This window comes from Microcaecilia unicolor, chromosome 1, assembly GCF_901765095.1.
Source record: "Microcaecilia unicolor chromosome 1, aMicUni1.1, whole genome shotgun sequence".
NCBI classification, from domain to species: Eukaryota; Metazoa; Chordata; class Amphibia; order Gymnophiona; family Siphonopidae; genus Microcaecilia; species Microcaecilia unicolor.
In genome coordinates, this window is record NC_044031.1 from 758,425,192 (window position 1) to 758,450,720 (window position 25,529).

Here is a 25,529-nt window from a genome sequence, read left to right on the forward strand (position 1 = left end):
ACTACATTACAAAACAATAATAGGACCAAACTACAAAGACACACATAAACTCTTCAACCTTGTGAACAAACTGTTAGACACCACACCAGTTACAAACAACGGCAAAGATACACCAGATGCTGACAACCTTGTGAAATACTTCAAGGAGAAAATTATACAACTACGACTCAAGATACCAGCTAGCCCTATTGAATACGCCACACTTCTAGATTGTCTAGATCCAGAAGAAGGAACACATCCAGCAGACAGAACCTGGACCGAATTCGAACCACTATCAGAAGACCTCATCTCTAAAACTCTCAAAAGATATGCCAAATCCCACTGCAAACTAGACATATGCCCAAATAACCTCATGAAATCTGCTCCTCAACAATTCATAATAGACCTAACGAACCATGTAAACTTCATGCTACAAAATGGACTTTTCCCAACAGAAAAAGGAAAAATCTTACTCACCCCAATTCCTAAAGATACAAAGAAAAGCACGAATGAATTAACCAATTACAGGCCAGTAGCATCCATACCACTAATAACCAAAATAACCGAAGGAATGGTAACTAAACAACTCACAAACTATCTAAACACACTCAATACTGCATGATGCCCAATCAGGATTCCGGTTGAATCATAGCACAGAAACAGTATTAGTCACCCTTATGACTAAATTTAAACAAATAATCGCGACTGGCAACAACATACTCCTCCTACAATTTGACATGTCAAGTGCCTTCGATATGATAGACCACGGAATCCTATTACACATACTTGAATACTTTGGCATTGGAGGAAATGTCCTGAACTGGTTCAAGGGGTTCCTAACCCAGTGTTCGTATCAAGTCACATCAAATTCAACCACGTCTATGACATGGACACCTGAATGCGGAGTACCACAAGGATCACCCCTCTCACCAACCATTTTCAACCTAATGATGATCCCTTTGGCAAAACTCCTATCAAACCAGAACCTCAACCCATACATATACGCTGATGATGTGACAATATACATCCCTTTCAAGCAAGACATCAAAGAAATCTTCAACGAAATCAATCAAAGTCTACATATCATGAACACATGGGCAGATGCATTTCGTCTGAAATTAAATGTAGAAAAAACTCAATGCCTGATACTCACCTCCCAATACAACACGAAGGAATTTACCGCTATAAACACACCAAACCTAAACCTTCCAATCTCAGAAACGCTAAAAATCCTTGGAGTCACTATCGACCGCCACCTAACACTCGAAACTCACGCAAACAACACAACTAAAAAGATGTTCTACTGCATGTGGAAATTAAAAAGGATTAGACCATTCTTCCCAAGATCCGTCTTTCGCAGCTTAGTGCAATCCCTTGTACTCAGCCATCTGGATTACTGCAACTCACTATACGCAGGTTGCAAAGAGCAAATACTGAGGAAACTTTAAACAGCCCAGAATACAGCAGCTAGACTCATCTTCGGAAAACCAAAATATGAAAGTGCAAAACCATTACGAGAGAAACTACACTGGCTTCCACTCAAGGAACGCGTCACTTTTAAAGTATGCACATTAGTTCACAAAATCATTCACTGCGAAGCCCCAGCCTACATGTCTGAGTTAATAGACTTACCACCCAGAAACGCTAAAAGATCATCCCGAACCTTTCTCAACCTCCACTTCCCTAATTGCAAGGGCTTGAAATACAAGACGCTACACGCATCAACCTTTTCTCACATGAGCACGCAGTTTTGGAATACACTGCCGCGCAACTTAAGAACGATCTACGAGCAAGCTTCCTTCTGCAAATTATTGAAGACCCATCTTTTTGAAAAAGTTTACGGAAAGAGCCAAAACACATAAAGTCCACACTCTCTGTTCATTAATGCATCATACATCCACTTCTGAACTCTCATCCCCCGTAATCTCACATCACTCATACCTTTACTCACAGAAATATGTATACCATATGTCTTCGTGTCTTAATATTGCCCTTTAAGTTTCCCATTGTCTCCTTCCAATGTTTGTGTTTGTGTTCCATTGTTATATTCCTCAACGATACTTCGATTGTCTCGCATAACTCTGCACAATGTAATCCATAACCACGTTGTAACAAATTGTATTTCCACTATTCATATCATATTGTAAGCCACACTGAGCCCGCAAAAAGGTGGGAAAATGTGGGATACAAATGCAATAAATAAATAAAATAAATCATTCTAGTTGCCCTTCGCTGCACCTTTTCCAATTCTACTATATCTTTCTTGAGATGCGGCGACCAGAATTGAACAAAATACTCAAGGTGCGGTCGCACCATGGAGCGATACAACGGCATTATAACATCCTCACACCTGTTTTCCATACATTTCCTAATAATACCCAACATTCTATTCGCTTTCCTAGCCGCAGCAGCACACTGAGCAGAAGGTTTCAGTGTATTATCGACGACGACACCCAGATCCCTTTCTTGGTCCGTAACTCCTAATGTGGAACCTTGCATGAAGTAGCTATAATTCGGGTTCTTTTTTCTCACATGCATCACCTTGCACTTGCTCACATTAAACATCATCTGCCATTTAGCCTCCCAGTCTCGTAAGGTCCTCGTAAGGAAAGCTATTGGGGAGCAGCTGGGGGAGCACTTAGGAGGGAAGAGAGCTATTGGGGGAGCAGCTGAGGGTGAGTGTACTCAGAATGTGCATCAGGAAAGGCAGAAGTGGCTAGCTCTCTTCAGCTTGGAGACAAGACGGCTGAGGGGAGAAATGATGGACGTCTATAAAATAATTGAGTGGAGTGGAACGGGTAGATGTGAAAGGAGAGGAAAGGAGAAATAGGGGTGATATGATACAGACGTTCAAATATTTGAATGGTATTAATCTGCAAATGAACCTTTTCCAGAGATGGGAAGGCGATAGAACTAGAGAACATGAAATGAGATTGAAGGGGGGCAGACTTTAAAAAAATGTCAGGAAGTATTTTTTCACGGAGAGGGTGGTGGATGCTTGGAATGTCCTCCCGTGGGAGGTGGTGGAGATGAAAATGGTAATGGAATTCAAAAATGCGTGGGATAGACATAAAGGAATCCTGTTCAGAAGAAATGGATCCTCTGAAGCTTGTTGGAGGTTGGATGGCAGCACCGGTGGTGGGAGGCGGGGCTAGTGCTGGGCAGACTTCTACGGTCTGTTCTCTGAAAATGTCAGATACAAATCAAGGTCAGCTATACACATAAAGTAGCACATTTGAGTTTATCTTGTTGGGCAGACTGGATGGACCATACAGGTCTTTCTCTGCCGTCATCTACTATGTTACTATGTTTAGTCTTTCCAAAAATACTATTACTAGGGAGCATGCGATGAAGCTACAAAGTAAATTTAAAACGAATCTGAGAAAATTTTTCTTCACTCAACGTGTAATTAAACTCTGAAATTCGTTGCCAGAGAATGTAGTAAAGGTGGTTAGCTTAGCGGGGTTAAAAAAGGTTTCGACGGCTTCCTAAAGGAAAACTCCATAGACCATTATTAAAATGACTTGGGGGAAAATCCACTGCTTATTCTGGGATAAGCAGCATAAAATGTATTGAACTTTTTGGGGATCTTGCCGGGTATTTGTGACCTGGATTGACCACTGTTGGAAACAAAATGCTGGGCTTGATGGACCTTTGGTCTGTCCCAGTGTGGCAATACTTATGTGCTGATGCAGTCAACATAGAGAGCTGTCAGATAGTGGCTGGAAGAGCACTCAGCGAGGGTGGGGGAACAGCAGGATGTGCATGGGTGGGGAGGAAGGTAGAGGTGGCACCTGGGAGTATGCACGTCTGATGTGTGGCTTTAATGAAGATGACTCACTTTGCTAGCATCCTTAGCCCATACAGAGGTTCCTTAGGTTCAGCTGTGCTCATTACAGCATCCAACTCTTTGCACAGTACAAGATCTGAGCTAGTGCTGAATGGTTTGACCCCTGAATTCTTGATCTTGGTGAGTCATGCTTAGGAAGTGATCTGGCACTTCTCCCATGAAAGTCCTGTGAGGGAAGCTGAGACCTGAATTGAGAACAGACAGGCACAGCACATATCTCATTTCCTCTTCCATCAGGCTGAGCACTGCCATTGTGCCCACACTTTCTTAATCTCAGGGCTTTCCAATGTAGCATAGTAACATAGTAGATGACGGCAGAAAAAGACCTGCATGGTCCATCCAGTCTGCCCAACAAGATAAACTCATATGTGTATACCTTACCTTGATTTGTACCTGCCTTATTCAGGGCACAGACCATACAAGTCTGCCCAGCAGTATTTCCTGCCTCCCAACCACCAGTCCCGCCTCCCATCACCGGCTCTGGCACAGACCGTATAAGTCTGCCCTCCACTATCCCCGCCTCCCAACCACCAACCCCTCTTCCCCCCACCTGCTCCGCCACCCAATTTCAGCTAAGCTTCTTAGGATCCATTCCTTCTGAACAGGATTCCTTTGTTTATCCCATGCATGTTTGAATTCCGTTACCGTTTTCATCTCCACCACCTCCCGCGGGAGGGCATTCCAAGCATCCACCACTCTCTCCGTGAAAAAATACTTCCTGACATTTTTCTTGAGTCTGCCCCCCTTCAATCTCATTTCATGTCCTCTCGTTCTACCGCCTTCCCATCTCCGGAAAAGATTTGTTTGCGGATTAATACCTTTCAGATATTTGAACGTCTGTATCATATCACCCCTGTTCCTCCTTTCCTCCAGGGTATACATGTTCAGGTCAGCAAGTCTCTCCTCATACGTCTTGTAACGCCTCTTATGCCATGGCTTGTCTTTATTTTGTTTTAGGCTGAAAATAGTTTTAATTAACTTTAGTTCTGTAATGAAACAGGAAGAAAGATTGGGACATTTGAAGTAGAGACCTTTTTCAGGTGTTTTATTCTATGCTTTGTGTTTTCAAGTATTGCGTTTTCATTTCTTGAAAACACAAAGCACATATTAGTGTGGCTCTTGATAGTCACGGAGATGTTTGTTTTCAAAATGATTCTCAGTAAGCCAGCCCAGTGGCTCCATCTTGGGTTCTATTCCTGGACCTGACTCCTGCTATTGCTGAACAGTGACACCGACAGGTTGGCTGAAGCATGTACTCATACCAGCTTCTGTCCAGGTCTCTGAGGCCCCAAAGATCAGAAGCAAACATGGCTGCTAGAGGCCAATAGCGCTGTAGTAGCTCATGCCCGATGATCAGAGCTGGTGAGCGCATGCTCTGAACGCAGTGAGTATGCAAATGCATGCTAAAAGGGCATTACCCGCAGCAAACCCAGTGCTAGCTCAGAGCTGGCATTAGGGTTTGCAGAGCATTGGAGAGGAATGGGGAGTCCTATTCAGCATGCATCTGCATGCTAGCAGGCCCCCCCTACACAAGAGATGCACTGGGCAGGGCTGGACACTGCCATTTTGAAGGCAGCCCTGGAAGAGATGGGAGTATGCTACTCCCTCTTCCACCATGAAGGTATGGGGGTGGGGAGGGCCACTTAGACCACCAGGTGGGGTGGGTTGGGTTTGTGGCCCACTATGCTACAAGGGCTCTTTTAATTTTTTTTTGGATGCAGGGGAGGGTATGGGGAGCTGGAGATCCACTGGATCTCCAGCCCCCCGTGCCCTTGTGTCAGGGGGACTGGAGGTCTGCCGGAACTCCCGCCCTTGTGTTGCTGTCCGGGGGTGGGGCTTGGCACTAGGCCACCAGGGCCTTGCAGTTGGAGGGGGGTCTGGCTGTCCCACAGACCTCCAGCCCTGTGTTTGACAGGTCCAGGCTTTTGACAGCACAGACCTGTCAAACAAGTACGGGAGGATTATGCCTGAGCGCATGCTCAAGCACAATCCTCCCATACTTAAATTTGCATGCTATTAGCTCTGATCATAGGGGCTGTTCCAGTGCTATTTTTAGAGCCCTGTTTGGAACAGTGCAGAGCTTCTGATCATTGGTCTATGAGTCACTGGGTAATTAGGGGAAACTCCAGGTAGTGGTGGATGTAGGCTCAGCTGGAGCAGGTCCTGATTCAGCTGGAAGCCTGTAGGGGTGGGGATGGAGATGGGGAGCCAGGAGAAACATTCTGAAAGGGAACAAAAAAGTTGGGCCTTTAGAGAGCTCTGCACCCTTCATTTGGGAAGCTGGTCACTCATTGTACGTAGTCCAAGAGAAACGTCTTGCCTGTGTGTGCATCCAAGTGGACTAACACAGCCTCACAACTGCACTCAGCATTATGCTGTTTCTAATTTAATTTGCTGTAGATTTAAAAAACGGTGGCCTTCAGTAATTTAAACGCACACACTGCCTCACCACTGCATCAGGAATCCCAACAGTGTTTTAGTCTTTAGTCTGCTAGATTTATAGCAGCTCAGCCGTGACCTCTGGCAGTGGTTGGGGATGCACTGTAGTGGTCTATAGCGTGGAGGTAATGCATTCGTTCCTTCCCCGCAGTCTGTGCTGACTTCGCAGTATTGGTATTACGTGTTGGAGCTCAGCTTCTATTGGTCTCTGCTGTTCAGCGTTGCCTCTGATGTCAGGAGAAAAGTAAGTGCTGTGTGTCCTGCGGAGCATTTTTTTTTTTTGGCAGGTGTTTTTATAAATTGAAGTAACTAAATCTATCAATTTGTTAGTGGATCAGCCAATGTAATTAGCACAGTTAGCTTCCTGTTGCAATAACTTTCACTGTCACATTGTGCTGCATTAGGACCTGGAAGTGCAGAATCCCTTGTCTTTAGGGGCCTGGTGGGGATAGGCTGCATTGTGGAAGGTGGGGAGGAGGAACAGATGCCTCTTTGCTGGGGGAGAGAGGGCATGGAGTGCTTTAGCCCCGGGAGGGGGCGGGGAATAGAATACTGGAAGTGTCCAGTGACTCAGAAGAGTTTGCACAGTCTGGTGGAGATACAGCAATAGTTCTCAACTAGTGTCACCAGAAACTTGACAGCACACTTGTGCTTTCCTGTGTGTGGTGTGTTGGGAAGAGTTGAGAAGCACAAGTCCCTACTTCTGTCCCACCCTGGCAGTCAGCACCATTGCATCTGTATTTTCCTTGCATCATTGTTAGCAACAATGAAATGATATAGAGGGCTTTTTTCTTTGTTCAGCTGCAAACTGCAGTGTTTAGTGTGTCACGCGCGTGAAGGTTTTCTGTCAGGTGTGTCACAACAGAAGGTTTGAAAACCACTGATACAGAGAATACTTTGTGCATGTGGTTTGCCAGGGTGGGATTTCATATCCACTTCCCCACACAGCTGAGGTATTCTCAGCAGAGATGAAAAGTGAATTCTTCATATAGCTGACATTTTTCTGTTGCAATCTCTCCTCAGGATTTTAAGATCCAGGTTATCCACCATTTTTCCACCACCTTCCTGCTCAGCTTCTCCTGGTGTGTAAACTATATCCGTGTGGGGACCCTCACACTCCTTGTTCATGATGTCTCTGATTTTTTGCTTGAGGTAAGTACTGTGGTGGTGGGGGGGTGCTATACCTCATACTCCTCTTTTGTATATTTTCCCATCTTCTCAGTGGATGGTGGAAAGTCTCTGTGTCTTTTTATCTCCAGGCAGCAAGGGATCACAGCACTAACATTTGTCAGCTGTGGCTTGCTTCCTTCCTTCCTTCCCTGGGATTTAGTTGTTTGCTTCCATCAGACCCAGTGGTATGTGCATGCAGTGCAACAACCTGAGCCACAGGGTCTGCCAAAGTACTGCAGAAGTACCCAGCAAACTTCACTGCACTGGGTCACTTCTCTTGGCCTTCTTCCCGAGTGCCCCCCCTCCCCCAATTTGATTTTTTTTTGTTGTTTCTGCATTGTCACTTTTAGAAGTCTCCTCTACGCTGGCAGTACTTTTCTTATACTTTCTGTTTCTCAGTCTGGTATCAAAAAACAACAAGGCAAATGATCTGCAAACTCCAACGTAGACAACAAAACAGCAGATAAAAACGGAAGAATGTTCAAAAATTTATTGATGATGTCAAATACCAGAATTATTGCCCGACACAGGCCGTGTTTCACCCAAGAAGCATGTGATGATCGTCATTAGTATATCCTTCCTGCTGTTTTTTCAAGAACTCATTATTCTATCAAAAACCTAGCATTTCAAGGTTCACGTGAATAACATTTATTACGACGAATGATATCTCTGAGATTTTTGTCCCTGATGCAGCCCTTCTTGGGCGAAACACGGCCTGTGTCGGGCAATAAGTCTGATATTTGACATCATCAATACATTTTTGAACATTCTTCCGTTTTGTATCTGCTGTTTTGTTGTCTAAGTCTGGTATCTGCATGAGGGCTCAGCACATGCCATTTTCTTCCATTTGTAACACTGAGAGGGAGGCCCTTTTAGAAACTTAAAGCACAAATAACTATTCAGCAATAAAGTAAAACTGAGAATGGAGAAGGAATCTTAGTGAATTCTTTTTGCTTTAGCAGTCAACTCGGTTGCCTTAAAATTACTGCAGCTCTAGCATTATAGCTTCTCATCCTCTCCGTGCATAAGGAGAGTGTTAGGGCGGCCTCACCAGCTCTTGTTCTCTAGTATAGATGCAGTCTGTTTTGGTGTGAATGTTCACCTGTTTTGCGTGTTGTAACAATCAAGTAGATCCAGGACACAGGAATGGATACAGACAAACTTTATTGAAAACTAAGGATCAGATACCCAACCTCATACTTGTACACTAGCACCCTCCTCCCACTGACTGGGTCACAACCACCTCTGGGCGAGTCTCCCGCTCTCAAATTATCCCCAGTGATTTCAAGGTTACTGTAGACCACACTCCAGTGGTCCCATAGTTCCCAGAAAGCACTCACAGACCCAACACACAAGCCACCAGGATTCTTAATCAGTCTAGACAAGCAGGGTGAACAAACAGTTATGTTTATTCTCATAAAAATATTGAACAGTGGAACAGGAAAAGTGCAATCAGTGAACAATAAAAGGTAACTGAAATATAGATCAATTATAAAACTAACTAAACATTTGTTTGCTTTCTAAAAATTGCCTGGGGAGATCAGGAAATATGCTGCTCACAGATTATCAAATACTAGTAAAACATGCCCGTTTCTCACACAAATGAAACGGGCTCTAGCAAGGTTATCCTCTGAGTTCCAGCTTGGCCCCTCCCTCCCCTCTCATCCGAGTTCCAGGCCCGCCTCCCTCTCCTCTGTTCAGGCTCCTCTCTCCTCCGAGTTCCAGATCTCCCTCTCTTTCTCCTCCGAGTTCCAGGCCCCCCTCTGTCTCCTTCGAGTTTCAGCCCCCCTCCTTCCCTCCCCCTCCTCTCTCCTCTGAGTTACAGGGGCGGAGGCAGAGCTGAGAGAGAAGGGAAAGCTGGCTAAGCATCATGCCTGCTCGCCTTTCACTGCTGCCACCAGACCCCGAGGTAAGAACTTTTAAATTCTGGGCGGCACGCAATAAGGCGAGGGGCAGGCGGAGGACTGGGAGAAGAGGGTGGGCAACGCAGGTCGGGCTAGCACTCGGAGGAGAGGGAGGGATGGAGGGGGGCCTGGAACTAGGAGGAGAGGGGGGCCTGCAACTCGGGGGGGGGGGGGGGGGGGGGGGGGGGCGATTTTCCAGCGAGTCTATCCTCACCTCCAACGTTCTGTGGCTGGCTGGTGCTGGCTTCCCTTCCCTCTCACTGATCCGCCCTCTGACGTCATCACGTTTAGACGCGAGGGCGGACCAATGTGAATTGTGTTACGAACCCAGTCATCCAGACGTAGAACGTTGGAGGTGCAAATTATTATACAGGATAACTGATCACAGGGCCTTGGGAAAGAGATCTGCTCTCCTCCCAGGCTAAGACTGGGGAAAAAGCCAGTAAAATCCAAATGAAAATGAGCTCCTGGGCCATTCAGAGCCCAGAACAACAACTTTTAAAAGTATGCTGCTCACAGTACTGTAGATCACTTCCTCACTGAGTGAAACTGAAAAGGGAGCATTCATTTTCTGTAACAGCTTTAAGCATAGACATGCACCACCTGCTGGCCAAACTAGAGAGATACACTTCAAGAATTAATTAAGGCAGTTTTACAGGCTTAAAAAAACCCACTGTTCTGTCACACTGTCTCTTCCCAGTTGTCTGCTTGATCTTCAAACATATCTCCTTCTTGGAATACTCGATCTTCCAGGAAGGTATGTTTGAAGGTCAAAAAGACCATAATATGTATATTTGCGGGGCTGTGTGTAATAGAAAACGTCAATATAGTTGAGATCAAGAGGCCTAATTGATGTATTGTTTGCTAAAGAGGACTTATTCTTAGGTTTGAGCCAAAAAGTATATTTTCATAGTACAGATACTGCTGCTTGATTTAGATGGGGAGGGAAAGCGGGTCAAAAACATGAAAACAAATGTTAAGTTTGGCTTCTGGATCGGCAGTCAAGTCAGCTTGACCAACTGTGTCAACTGCTTTTTTACATACGTGTATAATGGAGAAGATGGGGGTGTCTAGAATAATGTATGTGTGTGTATAGAAACAGGTAATGAAGAGGCCATGAGCATGTAAAATCTGATGAGGCTGTGCCTGTGTGAAATAGCAAGTGGGAGGTTGTGTGAAGCAGCATGTGAATTAGCTTCTGAGGGGAGGCCGTGTGCATGCATCAGTGAGATCACATATGTGTCTGAGGGGAGACTGTGCGTGAGCAGAGGCCATGTGCAAGAGATTACATATTTGTTTGTGAGGAGAGATTGTGTGCATGCACGTGTAGTATTAGGGAGACCACGTGCGTGTGTGCATGAGATTACGTATGTATCTGTGAGAGGAAGCCATTTACATGTATGCATGAGTGAGATCACGTAAGGGACTAGACTTGTCTGATGCTTGACAGATTTCTTTTTCCCCCGGGGCTGGACTTTGAGATTGCAGCGTGGCCTGCACTTGATAATAGGAGTCTGGAGACATAACCTTTTCAGTTGCCTCTTTCCTGGTTGACAGTATCCATTACATTACATTTCATCTGAGTCTTCTAGCCCGCTTATATCTATATAGTTCAATGTGGGTAACAAAAGATGAACTAGAGTATCCTCTGTCACCTTTCCTTTTGTGTGTAGGCAGCCAAAATGTGTAACTACGCTCGCTGGAAGCGGTCCTGTGATGTCTTGTTCCTGGTTTTTTCCGTGGTCTTTACAATCACCAGACTCATCATTTTCCCCTTTTGGTGAGTAGAATGGACATCTTCCGTCTGAGCTATGGACTTGGACTAGTACCGTGTCGCCCCTTGGCTGGTTGCAGCTCTGCTGGAAGTTCATCAGAGCTGCGTCTGCCAGGGCTGCATGAGAAAATGTAATTGATTAAGAGAAAACAATACACCAACTACCCTTATGTTTCTTTTTTCTCTTTTGTTCTTCTCTCAGGATTATCTACGCAACAGTGGTTTATCCGCTATACATCTGCTCTCCGTTCTTTCTGTATTACTTATTTAACATGATCATGTTCACCCTGCAGCTACTGCATATATATTGGTGTTACCTCATCTTTAAAATGGTGAAGAAGGTGTACTTGGGAAACGTAAGTAAACCCTGACCCCACCCCCAGCTCTCTGCACCTAAACCCTTATTTTAGTGCTGCTATGAATCACTATAGGCCAGTCAGAGGCTGGATTGCTTGTTACCTAGATGACATGTTTGCGCAGTGTAAAAAAAAAAAAAAACATAATAAAACTTGAAACAACCCAAAGCGATTTAACTGTTCAGAAACAGCTCCTGGCCGGTTAAATCACTTGTTCTGGGCTATCCACTAATTTTCAATGGCACTTAACTGGTTAGTGAACTCAGAGCTGGTTATTTTATGTGTGGTCCGGGGGCATAGTCGGCTCTTAAGCACTGATATTTTAGCATTTAACTGCCTACGTTCAGCAGTCAAATTGGACCACACAAATTCAGTCTTGTCTGTATGTGGTGCCGCTTGTGGTTTGTTCTGAATATCGCACCTAACCGCATAACCCCAGATATTCAGTACCGGTTTCTGGACATGGCCCGGTATTGACTATCGGGGAAATAACGTCAGCTATGGGTTCTTGAACGCCAAACTTCTCTGAATGGGCTGTTACATCAGCAGGCGACTAAATCAGTGGCCTTTTATAAATACCAACTCTATAAATATGGTAACAAGGAGGGCAGACTTCTGGCTAAGCTGATCACTAATAGGGAAGGCCTAAAAAGAGTTTTGGCACTCAGAACGGCTGCAGGTAGATGGGTCACCTCTGATGAGACCACATCTTTTCAGGACTATTATAGGAAACATTCTGCTGCCCCAGAAGACATAGCATTCCCTGAATGCTTGTATTTAGGGGGTCTCCAACTGCCTAAGATCTCTGCAGCAGCACTGGATCTTTTGAAGTCACCTATTCAGTCGGTTGAAGTATATTGGCTAGCAGCTAAAAAGCAGCAGTGAAAAGGTGGGTTTTCAGCATAGATTTGAAAACAGGTAGAGATGGAGCTAGATGTATAGGTCCAGGAAGTCTATTCCAGGCATAAAGTGCCGCAAGGGAAATGGAGCGAAGCCTGGAGTTAGCAGTGGAGGAGAAGGGGGATGACAGAGAGATTTGTCCAGTGAGCGGAGTTCACGGGGAGGAATTTAGGGAGAGATGAGAGTGGAGAGGTAATGGGGGGCTGCAGAGTGGATGCATTTAAAGGTCAGTACGAGACGTTTAAACTGAATGCGGAAGCGGACAGGGAGCCAGTGAAGTGACTTGAGGAGTGGGCTAGTGTGGGTATAACGATTCTGGCGGAAAATAAGTCATGCCACAGAAGTTTGGACAGATTAGAGAGGAGAGAAATGGCTGAGCAGAAGACTAGTGAGAAGTAAATTGCAGTAGCCCAAGCGAGAGGTGACAAGGGTGTGGATAAGGGTTCTGGCAGCATATTCAGAAAGGAAGGGGCGAATTTTGCTAATATTGTAGATAAAGAAACGACAGGTTTTGGCGATCTGTTCAATATGTGCAAAGAAGGAGAGAGAGAATCAAAGATGACTCCAAGGTTACGAGCCGAGGAGACAGGGAGGATGTGAGAGCCATTAACAGAGATAGAGAAAGGGGGAAGAGGGGAGGTGGGTCTAGGGGGAAAAGTGAGAAGTTCAGTTTTGGTCATGTTGAGCTTTAGATGGCGTTGAGACATCCAAGCAGCAATGTCGGACAAGCAGGCTGAGATTTTGTCCTGGATCGAGGTTGAGATTTCAGGGGTGGAGATGTAGATCTGAGAGTCATCAGCGTAAAGATGGTATTGAAAGCCATGGGATGACATCCGGGTACCAAGGGAAGAGGTATAGATGGAGAAAAGGAGGGGTCCAAGGACAGAACCCTGAGGCACACCAACAGAAAGCTGGATGGAAGTTGAAGAGGATCCACTACGTAAAGTAACATACTAGATGACGGCAGAAAAAGACCTGCAGGGTCCATCCAGTCTGCCCAACAAGATAACTCATATGTGCTACTTTTTGTGTATACCTTACCTTGATTTGTACCTGTCCTTTTCAGGGCACAGACCTTATAAGTCTGCCCAGCACCATCCCCGCCTCCCGCCACCGGCTCTGCCACCCAATCTCGGCTAAGCTCCTTAGGATCCATTCCTTCTGAACAGGATTCCTTTATGTTTATCCCACGCATGTTTGAATTCCGTTACCGTTTTCCTCTCCACCACCTCCCGCGGGAGGGCATTCCAAGCATCCACCACTCTCTCCGTGAAAAATACTTCCTGACATTTTTTTGAGTCTGTCCCCCTTCAATCTCATTTCATGTCCCCTCGTTCTGCCGCCTTCCCATCTCCGGAAAAGGTTCGTTTGCGGATTAATACCTTTCAAATATTTGAACATCTGTGTCATATCACCCCTGTTTCTCCTTTCCTCCAGAGTATACATGTTCAGGTCAGCAAGTCTCTCCTCATACGTCTTGTAACACAAATCCCATACCATCCTCGTAGCTTTTCTTTGCACCGCTTCAATTCTTTTTACATCCTTAGCAAGATACGGCCTCCAAAACTGAATACAATACTCCAGGTGGGGCCTCACCAGCGATTTGTACAGGGGCATTACATAGTAAACATAGTAGATGACGGCAGAAAAAGACCTGCATGGTCCATCCAGTCTGCCCAAGAAGATAAATTCATATGTGCTACTTTTTTATTTGTACTATCCTCTTCAGTGCACAGACCGTATAAGTCTGGCCAGCCCTATCCCCGCCTCCCAACCACCAGCTCTGGCACAGACCCTATAAGTCTGCCCAGCACTATCCCTGCCGCCCAACCACCATTAACACCTCTTTTCTTCTGCTGGTCACTCCCCTCTCTATACAGCCTAGCAACCTTCTACTTACGGCCACCGCCTTGTCACACTGTTTCGTCGCCTTCAGATCCTCAGATACTATCACCCCAAGATCCCTCTCCCCGTCGGTACCTATCAGACTCTCACCACCTAACACATAGTCTCATGTGGATTTCTACTCCCTAAGTGCATCACTTTGCATTTCTTCGCATTGAATTTTAATTGCCAAGCCTTAGACCAATCTTCTAGCTTTCGCAGATCCTTTTTCATGTTTTCTACTTCCTCCCGGTTGTCCACTCTGTTACAAATCTTAGTATCATCCGCAAAAAGGCAAACTTTACCTTCTAACCCTTCGGCAATGTCACTCACAAATATATTGAACAGAATCGGCCCCAGCACCGATCCCTGAGGCACTCCACTAGTCACCTTTCCCTCCGAGCAAATTCCATTCACCACCACCCTCTGGAGTCTGTCCGTCAACCAGTTCCTTATCCAGTTCACCACTTCGGGTCCTATCTTTAGCCCGTCAAGTTTATTTAAGAGCCTCCTGTGGGGAACCGTGTCAAAAGCTTTGCTGAAATCTAGGTAGATTACATCTATAGCACATCCCTGATTTAATTCTCCAGTCACCCAGTCAAAGAATTCAATGAGATTCGTTTGGCACAATTTCCCTTTGGTAAAACCATGTTGTTTTGGATCTTGCAACTTATTTGCTTCTAGGAAATTCACTATCCTTTCCTTCAGCATCGCTTCCATTACTTTTCCAATAATTGAAGTGAGGCTTACCGGCCTGTAGTTTCCAGCTTCTTCCCTATCACCACTTTTGTGAAGAGGGACTACATCTGCCATTCTCCAATCCCACGGAACCTCTCCCGTTTCCAATGATTTATTAAACAAATCTTTAAGAGGACCCGCCAGAACCTCTCTGAGCTCTTTTAATATCCTGGGGTGGATCCCATCCGGTCCCTTGCCCACCTTTAGCTTTTCAAGTTGTTTATACACAAACTCTTCCGTGAATGGTGCTATATCTACTCCATTTTCATTTGCACTTTTGCCAGTCCATCGCGGTCCTTCTCCATATGTTTATACAATCAGTCTTGTTTGTTGTGCTACATTCGGGATTGGGTCTTTTGGAGATCTCATTTTACCCCAGTAGAGCTGGAACAGCTTATTATGTGCCCTATAACTTATTGTCCCTACAGCGTAATTCTAGTCTTCAAATTCTCCGGAAACTGGAGTCGTCTTCTCCCAAACTTTGCGATAGGTATGAAAATACCTTGGTGGTGGTTTAGGGAGGAATCCTTTAGTTAATCAGATTCCGCTGAGAGATAATGTGGCATTTGAACCCAGCTTGGATAACACCTTTGTGCATATTTGCTTGAGCACATCATAGGTATCTGCCTGAAGCATAATAGAGATGACAATATGTTTGTACACGCAATTTTGTGCAGTGCTAGTTTATTTCACTCTTAACCTGGGTTTGAGCGGGATGGGCTCAGTGGAACAATTGCTGCTGGATAAACTGGGTGCCTTTCGATGTCAGCCAAAGGGCATTATACTCTTACTCAGGAAAATGTACCAAGTGGAACTGAAGTGTATATTGCAACACTGGACATCACAGGAAGCCCCCAATTATTGCCATTGGAGGAATTGGCTTCATCAACCGGCTCAATGGGAAGCCTGGGATGCTAGGAAATCCCCCAAAAGGAAAAAGCACTTTCTTCGGGTTTGGGACTGGGAGCCCTATTTCCACGCACGTATTTAACAAGAGGCTGTGTCCTCGGGGCTGGAGGGTGTGCAAATAGGGCTCCCAAACCCGAAGGAAGTGCTTTTTCCTTTTGGGGGATCTCCTAGCATCCCAGGCTTCCCCTAAATCCCCTGCCGATCTTAAACGAATGTTTGCATTTAGCATTGAGGAGGGTGGGCTGAATTTTAATAGATTAATTTTTTTTATGCATACCTCCTGGATGTTGCACAGAGGGCACAAGAACAATGGCTGTCTGTACTGCATTTGGTTGTTACTGTTTTGCCACCGGGGGGGGGGGGGGGGGGGGGGCAGCGGAGGACGGCATTTAGCATGTATGTTCTTGCATTACATTCCCAGGCGGTTGGAGAGGGAAGTGGGGGTTGTTTGTAACAAAAACAAAATAAAAAAAATTGTTTGCTTGCATTACATTCCCAGGCGGTTGGAGAGGGAAGTGGGGGTTGTTTGTAACAAAAACAAAATAAAAAAAATTGTTTGAAATGAAATAGAAAATATCAGCAGAGCTTATCAGCCACTCAAGTATTTAAGGATTAGTTAAGCAATGTGGAGCAGAAGGGTGTGTACAGGGCTGGAGTGAGTAATTACTGTACTGTGCCGTGAGCTATACTACTACTACTATTTAGCATTTTTATAGCGCTACAAAGCTGTGAAAATTACAGCAATAATGCCTCCTGGAAACGTTCAGAAAATGTTGAAATCTCTTCCTCCTGGCACAGGTTTTCTGTAGTAAATTATTTTCCTCTGAATTAGTTTTCATTATTTATTTTCAAGTCGTTTTCTTGTGCTGATGAAGCCTGCCATAGATCTACGCCATATATGCGGTGAAATGAACTCTCATATATCACTTAGCTTGAGTACTCTTGGTGTCACCGGTCTGTATTCTATTCCCCAGTATCCGGTGATCCACATATATGGCATTGATATTAGCCTCTACCTTATTGTACTGTTAAAGGTGTGTGTGCAAGTATTTCATGAATAAGAAGAGTGGAGTTTTTTTTTTGTGAAGACTAGTGATTGAAGAGGAGTTCTCTAAACTCTGAAAGGTGTTCCTTTAAAGAGATTTCTCCATGGTTTCTGAAGTCTTTTTTTTTTCTCCACATTTTTTCATGAATATACGTGAATTAACACCTGCAATACAGGGTTTCATTTAGTAGAATTGTGGAACAATTATTTTGATTTTAATTACCCCCATATAGACTGGGTTAATGTAACATCAGGGCACGCTAGGGAAGTAAACTTCTTAGATGAAATAAAGGACAACTTTATGGAGCAGCTGGTACAGGAGCCGACAAGCGAAGGAAAAATTTTAGTCTTAGTCATTTGTGGAGCGCATGATCTGGTACGGGAGGTAGCGGTCCGGGGGCCGCTTGACAACCGTGATCATAACATGATTGCCTTTGAAATTTGCTTTCAAAAAGGTAAGCATAGGAAGTCAAATATGTTAGTGTATTACTTCTTCCCGTTTCTTAGCCCTCACAGGAAGGGGGGAAGCATAGGAAAATAATAATAAGAAAGAGAACTTAGACTCCATTAGGCATCTGGTTACTACTTTCGCCCTCCTGCAGTTTTCAACCTCTCTTCCTACCGCAGTTTCACTGCTTCTCATCCTTTGAAGTTCACTCCATCCGTCTATTCTACCCGCTGCCACTCAAGAGTTGCAGTCATTTACCGCCCCCCTGATAAGTCCCTATCTTCCTTCCTTACCGACTTCGATGCCTGGCTGTCCGTGTTTCTTGAGCCCTCACCCCCAAATTTCATTCTTGGAGACTTTAACATACACACTGATAACCCATCCGACTCATAAGCTTCTCAGTTCCTCACTCTAACCTCCTCCTTCAACCTCCAACTGAGCTCCACCACCCCTACTCGCCATTCTGGCCACTTTCTTGACCTCATCCGCTCCTCTACCTGCTCACCCTCCAATTTCTGCGCCTCAGCTTTTCCTCTCTCTGACCATCACCTGATCACCTTCACACTTCTCACCCTCCCCCGCAGTCCCGCCCAACACTAACCACTACTTACAGGAATCTCCAGGCTGTCGACCCTCCCACCTTATCCTCTAGTATCTCTAATCTCCTCCCTTCCATCATGTCCTCCGAGTCTGTCGACAAAGCCGTCTCCGCTTACAATGCCACTCTCTCCTCTGCTCTGGACACCCTTGCACTCTCCATCTCCCGTCCCACAAGGCGTACTAATCCCCAACCCTGGCTGACCCCTTGCACCCGATACCTTCGCTCCTGCGCCCGATCGGCTGAACGCCTCTGGAGGAAATCTTGCACCCATACTGATTTCATCCATTACAAATTCATGCTATCCTCCTTCCAGTCCTCCCTATCCTTGCCAAACAGGACTATTACACCCAATTGACTAATTCCCTCAGCTCTAACCCTCGTCATCTCTTCGCCTCCCTTAACTCCCTCCTCAATCACTGGCTGACTACTTCCGCGACAAGGTGCAGAAGATCAACCTCAAATTCACCACCATCTCCTCCTCTTCACCCTTTAACCCACTCCCTCAATCAACCAACCAACCCAGGCCGCCGCCTCCCCTTCCTGATATCACCGAGGAGGAAACAGCCCATCTTCTTTCCTCCTCGAAATGCACCACCTGTTCCTCAGACCCCATCCCCACCATCTCTCCTACCGTTACCCCCCATCTGTGTTATCCTCAACCTTTCTCTCTCCACTGCAATTGTCCCTGACACCTTCAAGCATGCTGTAGTCACACCACTCCTCAAAAAACCATCACTTGACCCTACCTGTACCTCCAACTACCGCCCAATTTCCCTCCTACCCTTCCTCTCCAAGATACTTGAACGCGCCATTCACAGCCGTTGCCTTGATTTTCTCTCCTCTCATGCCATCCTCAATTTCAATCCAGCTTTCGCCCCCTACACTCGACAGAAGCGGCACTATCTAAAGTCTGCAATGACCTGTTCCTTGCCAAATCCAAAGGTCACTACTACATCCTCATCCTCCTCGACCTATCCGCCGTTTTTGACACTGTCAATCACGATTTACTTCTTGCCACACTGTCCTCATTTGGGTTCCAGGGCTCTGTCCTCTCCTGGTTCTCCTCTTATCTCTCCCACCGTACCTTCAGAGTACACTCTCATGGTTCTTCCTCCACCCCCATCCCGCTCTCTGTTGGAGTTCCTCAGGGATCTGTCCTTGGACTTCTTCTTTTTTCAATCTACACCTCTTCCCTGGGCTCCCTGATCTCATCTGATGGTTTCCAATATCATCTTTATGCTGACGACACCCAGCTTTATCTCTCCACACCTGACATCACTGCTGACATCACCTGACAAATACAGCTTTATGGTTTATAATGGGCTAGGAACCCCATGGTTCCTAGCCCATTATAAACCATAAAGCTGTATTTCTCTGTTGATCACCCCACCCCTCACCTATCCACACCCATCCTGTTAGAATATCAATGATATGCTTTGATGTCCCCATGCTTACCTCCTACCCACCCCCATCCTCCCACCCTGTCAGACTGTCATAGTAATGCTTGAATGTTTTCACTTATATACACTGTCAGCTAGCACATTTGCTTATTTCCGATCTGACGAAGAAGGGCAACCTTCGAAAGCTAATCAAGAAATGTATTAAGTTATGTCCAATAAAAAAGGTATCATCTTATTTTCTTTTCCATGTTTTATTTTGTTTGATTTCTATTGATAGTATCTCTGTAAAAGCCTATGAACTAGCTATCTTGCTTTAATAAGTACATAATAATAATAAGTATTGCTGCACTGGGACAGACCAAAGGTCCATCGAGCCCAGCATCCTGTTTCCAATAGTGGGCAATCCAGGTCACAAATACCTGGCAAGATCCCAAAAAAGTTCAATACATTTTATGCTGCTTATCTCAGAAATAAGCAGTGGATTTTCCCCAAGTCATTTTAATAATGGTCTATGGAGTTTTCCTTTAGGAAGCCATCCAGACCTTTTTTTTTTTTTATTTTATTAAACCCTGCTAAGCTAACCATCTATATCACATTCTCTGGCAACAAATTCCAGAGTTTAGTTACACATTGAGTGAAGAAAAACTTTCTCAGATTCGTTTTAAATTTACTACTTTGTAGCTTCATCGCATGCCCCCTTGTCCTAGTATTTTTGGAAAGAGTAAACGATTCACGTCCACCCGTTCCCTCATTTTGTAGACCTCTATCATATCTCCCCTCAGCCGTCTTTTCTCCAAGCTGAAGAGCCCTAGCCGCTTCAGCCTTTCCTCATAGGGAAATCTTCCTATCTCCTTTATCATTTTTGTCGCCCTTCTCTGTACTTTTTCTAATTCCACTATATGTTTTTTTTAGATTTGGCGAACAGAATTGAACTCATATTTGAGGTGCGGTCATTATAAAGCATTATTACATCATCATTTTTGTCTTCCATTCCTTTTCTAATAATGCCTGCCCAAATTTCCTGCTAAAGAATGCCTCTGATATATTCATACACTCTTATGAAACACATCACTCATGCTAAACCAGGGCCAATTCCCAAAGGGAAAAGGAGGAATAATCCTAACTCCTATCCCAAAAAACGAGATCATCTGGGATGTTATACCCAACTACAGACCTGCATCTTCAATCCCCTTACCAAGGTAATGGCGGGCATAGCCGCCAGCCAACTCATGGAACAAATGTTACTCTTTTCCGTACTACACGGCACACAATCGGGCTTCCGCCCATATCACAGCACAGAAACTGTACTAACATCACTGACGTTAAGAAAAGTGATCAGCACAGGTCGCTGGACCATGATTTTCCGATTTGACATGTCATCTCCCTTCGACCTAGTAGACCATGGACAGCTACTAAACTTGCTAGACAATATAGGAATAGGAGGCAAGACCCTATCCTGGTTTGAGAGAGTCCTGAGTAGCAGATCCTACAAAGTGAAGATGTAAGGATCCCTGTCCGAGGTATGGACCCCAGAATGTGTGAAGTACCTTAGGGCTCCCCATCTCCTCATCATTTTTCAACATGCTGGTGGCCCCCCTAGGCCGTAACCTAGAATGGCTTTTTTTTTTTTTTTAGCATCTACACAGACGTAACCATATGCATCCCCTTTGTAGGTGATATCATTGCTGCAAAAAGAGACATCAAAAGTGCACGTGACCTGATGAAAAACTGGGCAACAACTTCAAACTGAAACTCAAGAGAGAGAAAACAAAGCTCATGGTGATAACCAATCCTACCAAACCAATAACAAACAACAAAATCCAAATACACCAAATGGAATACACACTAGACCCAGCTGTCAAAGTACTAGGCATAATGATTGACCAAAACCTGACGATAGAAGCACAAGTATCTGCCTTAACATCAAAAGTCTTCAAATCCCTCTGGAAGCTACGACAAATATGAGCATACCTCTCAAAATATGCCTTCCTTATCCTAATCCAAAGCCTCGTTCTGCCCCAGACCCTAGCTGAGCACTTCCACAATAAAATCCGTAAGATTAACCTTGAATTTTCATCCAAATCCTCCCCACCTCTCTCTTAGTCCTCACCCCCTACTCTCCTTCCTCGCCTTCTTTTTCCTCCTTCTCAGAAGTTTCTACTGAGGAAACTGCCCTTCTTCTTTCCTCCTCTAAATGTACTACCTGTTCCTCTGATCCCATCCTCACTCATTTACTTAACACTATCTCTCCTACTATCATCCCAGTCATCTGTCACATCCTTAATCTTTCACTCTCCACTGCAACTGTTCCTATGCCCTTCAAACATGCTGTTGTCACTCCATTCCTTAAAAAAACGCTCACTTGACCCTACCTGTCCCTCAAACTATCGCCCCATCTCCCTTTCCTCTCCAAATTACTTGAACGTGTCGTTCACCGCCGTTGTCTTGACTTTCTTTCTTCACAACCTATTCTTGACCCACTCCAATCTGGTTTTTGTCCTCTTCACTCTACTGAAACTGCACTTACCAAAGTAGTAGATCGGGTATCTTTAAATAACAATAAAAATCAGACAAAAGATTGCCAATTAATACTGTCAAGTACTAAGCATGATGTACTTAGGAACAACAAACATAGTTTGAAATGTCTATATGCGACTGCCAGGAGCCTAAGAAATAAGATGGGGGAGTTGGAATATATTGCACTAAATGAAAAATTAGATATAATAGGCATCTCTGAGACCTGGTGGAAGGAGGATAACCAGTGGGACACTGTCATACCGGGGTACAAATTATATCGTAGTGATAGGGTGAATCGGATTGGTGGAGGGGTAGCATTGTATATTAACGAGAGCCTTGAATCAAATAGATTGAAAATTCTGCAGGAAACAAAACACTCCTTGGAATCACTGTGGATTGAAATTCCATGTGCAAAGGGGAAAAGGATAGTGATAGGAGTGTACTACCGTCCGCCTGGCCAGGACGAACAGACGGATGCGGAAATGTTAAAGGAAATCAGGGACGCAAACAAACTGGGCAACACAATAATAATGGGGGATTTCAATTACCCGCATATAGACTGGGTTAATGTAACATCTGTACACGCAAGGGACATAGGATTTCTTGATGAAATCAAGGACAGCTTCATGGAACAGCTAGTTCAGGAGCCGACAAGAGAAGGAAAAATACTAGACTTAGTCCTTAGTGGTGCTCATGATCTAGTGCAGGGGGTAACGATACGAGGGCCGCTTGATAACAGTGATCATAATATGATCGGTTTTGATATTGGCATTGAAGGAAGTGAAACTAGGAAATCAAGTACGCTAGCGTTTAACTATAGAAAAGGTGATTACGACAAAATGAGAAAAATGGTGAAAAAAAGACTGAAAGGAGCAGCTCGCAGAGTAAAAAAACTTGCATCAGGCGTGGATGCTGTTTAAAAACACCATCCTGGAGGTTCAGGACAAATATATTCCACGTATTAGAAAAAAGGGAAAAAAGACTAAACGTCAGCCGGCGTGGCTAAACAGTAAGATAAAGGAAATCATTAGAGCCAAAAAACAATCCTTCAGAAAGTGGAGAAGAGAACCAACTGAAAGTAACAGGATAGATCATAAGGAATGCCAAGCCAAATGCAAAGCGGAGATAAGGAGGGCAAAAAAGGACTTTGAGAAGAAATTAGCGTTGGAAGCAAAAATACATAGTAAAAATTTTTTTAGATACATTAAAAGAAGGAAACCGGCCAAAGAGTCGGTTGGGCCGCTGGACGAAAATGGTGTTAAAGGGGCGATCAAGGAGGACAAAGCCATAGCGGAGAAATTAAATGAATTCTTTGCTTCGGTCTTCACCGAGGAGGATTTGGGGGGGACACCAGTGCCGGAAAGAATATTTGAAGCGGGGGAGTCGGAGAAACTAAACAAATTCTCTGTAACCTTGGAGGATGTAATGGGTCAGTTCAGCAAGCTGAAGAGTAGTAAATCACCGGGACCTGATGGTATTCATCCCAGAGTATTAATAGAACTAAAAAATGAACTTGCGGAGCTACTGTTAGAAATATGCAATCTGTCCCTAAAATCGAGTGTAGTACCGTAAGACTGGAGGGTAGCCAATGTTACTCCGATTTTTAAGAAGGGTTCCAGAGGAGATCCGGGAAATTATAGACCGGTGAGTCTGACGTCGGTGCCGGGCAAGATGGTGGAGGCTATTATTAAGAATAAAATTGCAGAGCATATACAAAAACATGGACTGATGAGACAAAGTCAGCACGGATTTAGTGAAGGGAAGTCTTGCCTCACCAATCTAATGCATTTTTTTGAGGGGGTAAGCAAACATGTGGACAATGGGGAGCCGGTTGATATTGTATATCTGGATTTTCAGAAGGCGTTTGACAAAGTGCCGCACGAAAGACTCCTGAAGAAATTGCAGAGTCATGGAATCGGAGGTAGGGTATTATTATGGATTAAGAACTGGTTGAAAGATAGGAAGCAGAGAGTAGGATTGCGTGGCCAGTACTCTCAGTGGAGGAGGGTAGTTAGTGGGGTCCCGCAGGGGTCTGTGCTGGGTCCGTTGCTTTTTAATGTATTTATAAATGACCTAGAGATGGGAATAACTAGTGAGGTAATTAAATTCGCCGATGACACAAAATTATTCAGGGTCGTCAAGTCGCAGGAGGAATGTGAACGATTACAGGAGGTCCTTGCGAGACTGGGAGAATGGGCGTGCAAGTGGCAGATGAAGTTCAATGTTGACAAGTGCAAAGTGATGCATGTGGGTAAGAGGAACCCGAATTATAGCTACGTCTTGCAAGGTTCCGCGTTAGGAGTTACGGATCAAGAAAGGGATCTGGGTGTCGTCGTCGATGATACGCTGAAACCTTCTGCTCAGTGTGCTGCTGCGGCTAGGAAAGCGAATAGAATGTTGGGTGTTATTAGGAAGGGTATGGAGTCCAGGTGTGCGGATGTTATAATGCCATTGTATCGCTCCATGGTGCGACCGCACCTGGAGTATTGTGTTCAGTACTGGTCTCCGTATCTCAAAAAAGATATAGTAGAATTGGAAAAGGTACAGCGAAGGGCGACGAAAATGATAGTGGGGATAGGACGACTTTCCTATGAAGAGAGGCTGAGAAGGCTAGGGCTTTTCAGCTTGGAGAAGAGACGGCTGAGGGGAGATATGATAGAAGTGTATAAAATAATGAGTGGAATGGATCGGGTGGATGTGAAGCGACTGTTCACGCTATCCAAAAATACTAGGACTAGAGGGCATGAGTTGAAGCTACAGTGTGGTAAATTTAAAACGAATCGGAGAAAATTTTTCTTCACCCAACGTGTAATTAGACTCTGGAATTCGTTGCCGGAGAACATGGTACGGGCGGTTAGCTTGACGGAGTTTAAAAAGGGGTTAGATAGATTCCTAAAGGACAAGTCCATAGACCGCTATTAAATGGACTTGGAAAAGTTCCGCATTTTTAGGTATAACTTGTCTGGAATGTTTTTACGTTTGGGGAACGTGCCAGGTGCCCTTGACCTGGATTGGCCACTGTCGGTGACAGGATGCTGGGCTAGATGGACCTTTGGTCTTTCCCAGTATGGCACTACTTATGTACTTATGTACTCTAATGACCTGCTACTGGCTAAATCCAGAGGTCTCTATTCTATCCTTATCCTTCTTGACCTATCTGCTGCTTTCGACACTGTTGACCACACTATACATCTGGATACGCTGTCCTCGCTTGGATTCCAGGGCCCTGTTCTTTCCTGATTCTCCTCTTACCTCTCACTTCATTCTTTCAGTGTTCACTCTAGTGGATCCTCTTCAACTTCCATCCCGCTTTCTGTTGGTGTGCCTCAGGGTTCTGTCCTTGGACCCCTCCTTTTCTCCATCTATACCTCTTCCCTTGGTACCCGGATGTCATCCCATGGCTTTCAATACCATCTTTACGCTGATGACTCTCAGATCTACATCTCCACCCCTGAAATCTCAACCTCTATCCAGGACAAAATCTCAGCCTGCTTGTCCGACATTGCTGCTTGGATGTCTCAACGCCATCTAAAGCTCAACATGACCAAAACTGAACTTCTCACTTTTCCCCCTAGACCCACCTCCCCTCTTCCCCCTTTCTCTATCTCTGTTAAT

At 44.8% G+C, this 25,529-nt stretch overlaps 1 protein-coding gene across 5 annotated transcripts in view; it reads left to right on the forward strand.

Annotated features, from left to right (window-relative positions):
- Nucleotides 1-25,529, forward strand: part of CERS3 (ceramide synthase 3) — a 211,985-nt gene that overhangs the window by 172,339 nt on the left and 14,117 nt on the right. For all 5 annotated transcript variants that reach the window (XM_030189741.1, XM_030189736.1, XM_030189737.1 and 2 more), the window contains 4 exons: nucleotides 6,420-6,512; nucleotides 7,292-7,420; nucleotides 11,016-11,122; nucleotides 11,319-11,472. In XM_030189741.1, the coding sequence (XP_030045601.1) occupies nucleotides 6,420-6,512; nucleotides 7,292-7,420; nucleotides 11,016-11,122; nucleotides 11,319-11,472 (483 nt within the window). The remainder of the gene's footprint in view (nucleotides 1-6,419; nucleotides 6,513-7,291; nucleotides 7,421-11,015; nucleotides 11,123-11,318; nucleotides 11,473-25,529) is intronic.